The 3,301-nt window shown below is 39.7% G+C and overlaps 1 protein-coding gene across 1 annotated transcript in view; it reads left to right on the plus strand.

Annotated features, from left to right (window-relative positions):
- The window catches only part of LOC107634324, a 1,644-nt gene extending 992 nt beyond the window's left edge, over positions 1 to 652 (plus strand). The window contains exon 3 of the mRNA XM_016337859.2: positions 1 to 652. This exon is cut by the window's left edge and continues 22 nt beyond it. Coding sequence (XP_016193345.1) covers positions 1 to 438 — 438 coding nt within the window. The 3' untranslated portion in view covers positions 439 to 652.

Genomic DNA, 3,301 nt, shown 5'->3' on the forward strand with positions numbered 1-3,301 from the left:
TCAAAAGACGTGAAAGTCGAGAGAGTAGCCAGCAAGAACAGCGTCATAGTAACAATAGAGAATGTTGCTGAGATTCTTGTCAATGTGGTGCCAATCACTAAGGAAGACGATAGAATTCACAACTATCAAGTTCCTAAGGACGATTGCTTTGCTCACTTGGAAGTTCAGTTCAGGTTCTTCAGCTTGTCCCCAAAAGTTGACGGTGTTCTTGGAAAGACTTACAGGCCAGATTTCGAGAACCCGGCGAAGCCAGGTGTCGCAATGCCGGTTGTTGGTGGGGAAGACAGTTACAAGACAACATCATTGCTTTCTCATGATTGTGCTTCTTGTTTGTTCACTCAAGAAAGTTCTGCTGAGAGAGATACCTCTGCTAAAATGATCGGCACACTTGATTGCACTAAATTTTCTTATGGATTGGGAATCGTTTGCAAGAAATGAGGGAACTATTATCATCAGAATATTACACTTTAAATTAATATCATTTGTCCAGAAAGAAAATTAAAAGGCAATGGTCTAGTAGGAGAATACTTGAAACCTTTGCAGGAAAAATAAGGACATATAGCCATATATTGCTACTTCCTTTTGTTGTATGCTTGTATGCTTTGTTTTTTAATAATTTGAAATTAAACATTATAATTATGTTATTCTTACATTTATGTGCTTCAATTGAGCCTGTGAAAACTAAGTAAAATTAAATTATTAAATTCTATAACATCGTTTCTCTACCGATTTCTTCCTAATTCTTAAGGCAAATTACAATTCTTGAGGTTTGGTAAAATTTACTATGGCTGCTTTCTATTTGCTATAATCATAACAATTTTCATTAGACATTCTTAAAAGGGGTAGATATTCATGCGAATGGGATTAAATCGTGTTTGGATATAGGTTTTTTTTTCTCTAACACACTTAAAAGAATTTATCAAGTTGTTTAAATTTGTGAGCATCCAAAGGTAATTGATAGCGAAGAAAAAGAGTAAAGGACAAATCCGTTCCTGACCTATTTTTTTGCGGACATTTTCGTCTCCGATGATTGAAAAATATTTTAATGTCCCTGACCCCTCAAAAAAGCAGACATATTTATCCATCCGTTAAAGTCGCTCCGTTTGCCCTGACAGAAAACGGTGACGTGGCTCCCGTGGGGCTGATTTGGCCGTTACGGGCTGCCACGTGGGATGAGCTTTTGAAAAGAGGACGTATTAGTCCCCGGAATCAAAACGTCGTCGTTTCTCCTCCACCCCCAATCTATGAAATCCTAGAATCCTAATCCTTCGAATGCAGTGTGAGGGTGAAGCGGGTGAAGGAAGAAAGGGAGCATTCCGACCCATGGCGGAGCTCGGCCACAAGTTCGACGGCCAGACCATCGAGTGGCTCCTCTGCCAGGTTGAGCCCTCAATCATCGCCGCCACCGGAACCGGAACCACTCCCGCCAGCTTCTCCTCCGTTTCCGTCTCCGTACGCGGCGGTGCTGGCTCTCTCTCTTCTCCTTCCTCAACCTCTGTAGCGTCTTCGCTCAACCACAAGCCCTTGCTCGCTCCCACTCCCTTCATACTCGGCAAGCGCATACGCACTGACGATGACGCTTCCGCCAAGGATGACGGCGTCTTTGTGGGTCTCGCTATGGGGTCCTTAGTGGGTCCCGGAGCTCCCGCAAGGCTCTGGGCCCTCCCGGCCAGGCTCGATTTCTGTCAAATTTAGTATACAGTGAGCCTGTATTTTGTGTTCGAAAAAGATGTGAACCAGGTTTTGAGTAGGTAGATGGGTCGTAGATCAATGGGATGATTTTTCACATTTCTTTGTTACATATGATTTAATTTTAGCAAGCTGCGTTCCTAGTTATCTTGGAGCTGTCTCATATATTAAACTCAATTATTCAACTCAGCATTATCATCTGTTTTTCTACCATGGAGCTTTATCTTCAATTTTTGAATATTTGCTTATGCTTGCATGTTTATGTATTATACTATTATCATACTAAGCATTGTGCAGAAATTGCTCTGATAATCTAATATATTCATGTCTAGAAATTTTGCATATGGGAATTATCTTAATTATCCTATTTTATGTTGAATTTGCAGGAGAAATTTGCATCAATGATTGCTGATGCAGGGTTCCAGAAAGTAGAGTATGAGAATCTAGTAGGGGGAGTGGTTGCCGTCCATTCAAGGGTCATAGTTGGCACTTGCAATTCACAATTTTGGTGAGAATGTGTATATAACTTTTTTTACTTATGATAAATTCTTTACCAAAAAGATAGAAACAGAATTGACGATTGCTGTTAGTAAATATATTTAAGAACAATACATAAATAAATAATTCAAATAGATCCTCTTTATTTTATCTTTTCAATTCATAGTTTTATTAACATGTTCTTCCTATTTTGTTCATAGAGCCTTTTAATATGTTTGATATCTTCCATTTCCTACCCCTCACCACCACACTAACCCAATAGCACAATCAAACAACAAAGAGGGGTTTTGATTTTTGATTGCAGAAATGAAGAGGGGTTAATGGGAATTGTTCACAGTTGACTTGACAGAGCTGAGAAACAGAGCTTAGAAACGGCATCGTTTTGGTATAGTAGGACTAATCTGTCCTGTTTTGAAAAGCTACACGTTTTGGTGTGATAGGACTAATATGTCCTGTTTTGAAAAGCTACATGCCACATGTGCTCCCGTAACGGCCAGGTCAGCGTCACGGGAGCCACATCAGCGTTTTCCGTTGAGTCCAATGAAGTTACTTCAACGGAGGGATCAATTTGTCTGCGTTTTGAAAAGGTTAAGGACATGAATGTATTTTCCAATCTTTGGGGATGAAAATGTCTACAAAAAAAAAAAAGGTCAGGGACAGATTTTTTCTTTACTCGAAGAAAAATAATTCTATATATTTAAGAAGGAAGCACTACAAGAAAACGACGAGTAGCATCGGATTTATCGTTAGATTTAGCGTCGAACATTCATGTCGGTTTTACCGATATTTTTGTTGAAAATTTCATTTAATCAAATCATTACTGGTGGATTCCTATTTTCTGACGGTAAATTTACCCGTAATATTTGGAGAAAAAAAGGGGAGAAATAGGCACGAAATTTAGCATAAAATTTACTCTCAGAATAATCCGCCGGTAAACCTAATTTAGAGAAATGCTGCATTTTGGTGACCTGCAACGGGTCACCATCGATAATGAGCCATAAAATTCAAAGCGTGAACCCTCTCCCCATTCAATTCAAAATCTTCTCTCTCTCTAACCTCTCTTCTCCCTTTCTCTCTCTAGCCGCCTCTGAACCCCGCTGTGCCGTTAGCCCCA

Source organism: Arachis ipaensis, chromosome B03 (assembly GCF_000816755.2).
Source record: "Arachis ipaensis cultivar K30076 chromosome B03, Araip1.1, whole genome shotgun sequence".
Classification (NCBI taxonomy): domain Eukaryota; kingdom Viridiplantae; phylum Streptophyta; class Magnoliopsida; order Fabales; family Fabaceae; genus Arachis; species Arachis ipaensis.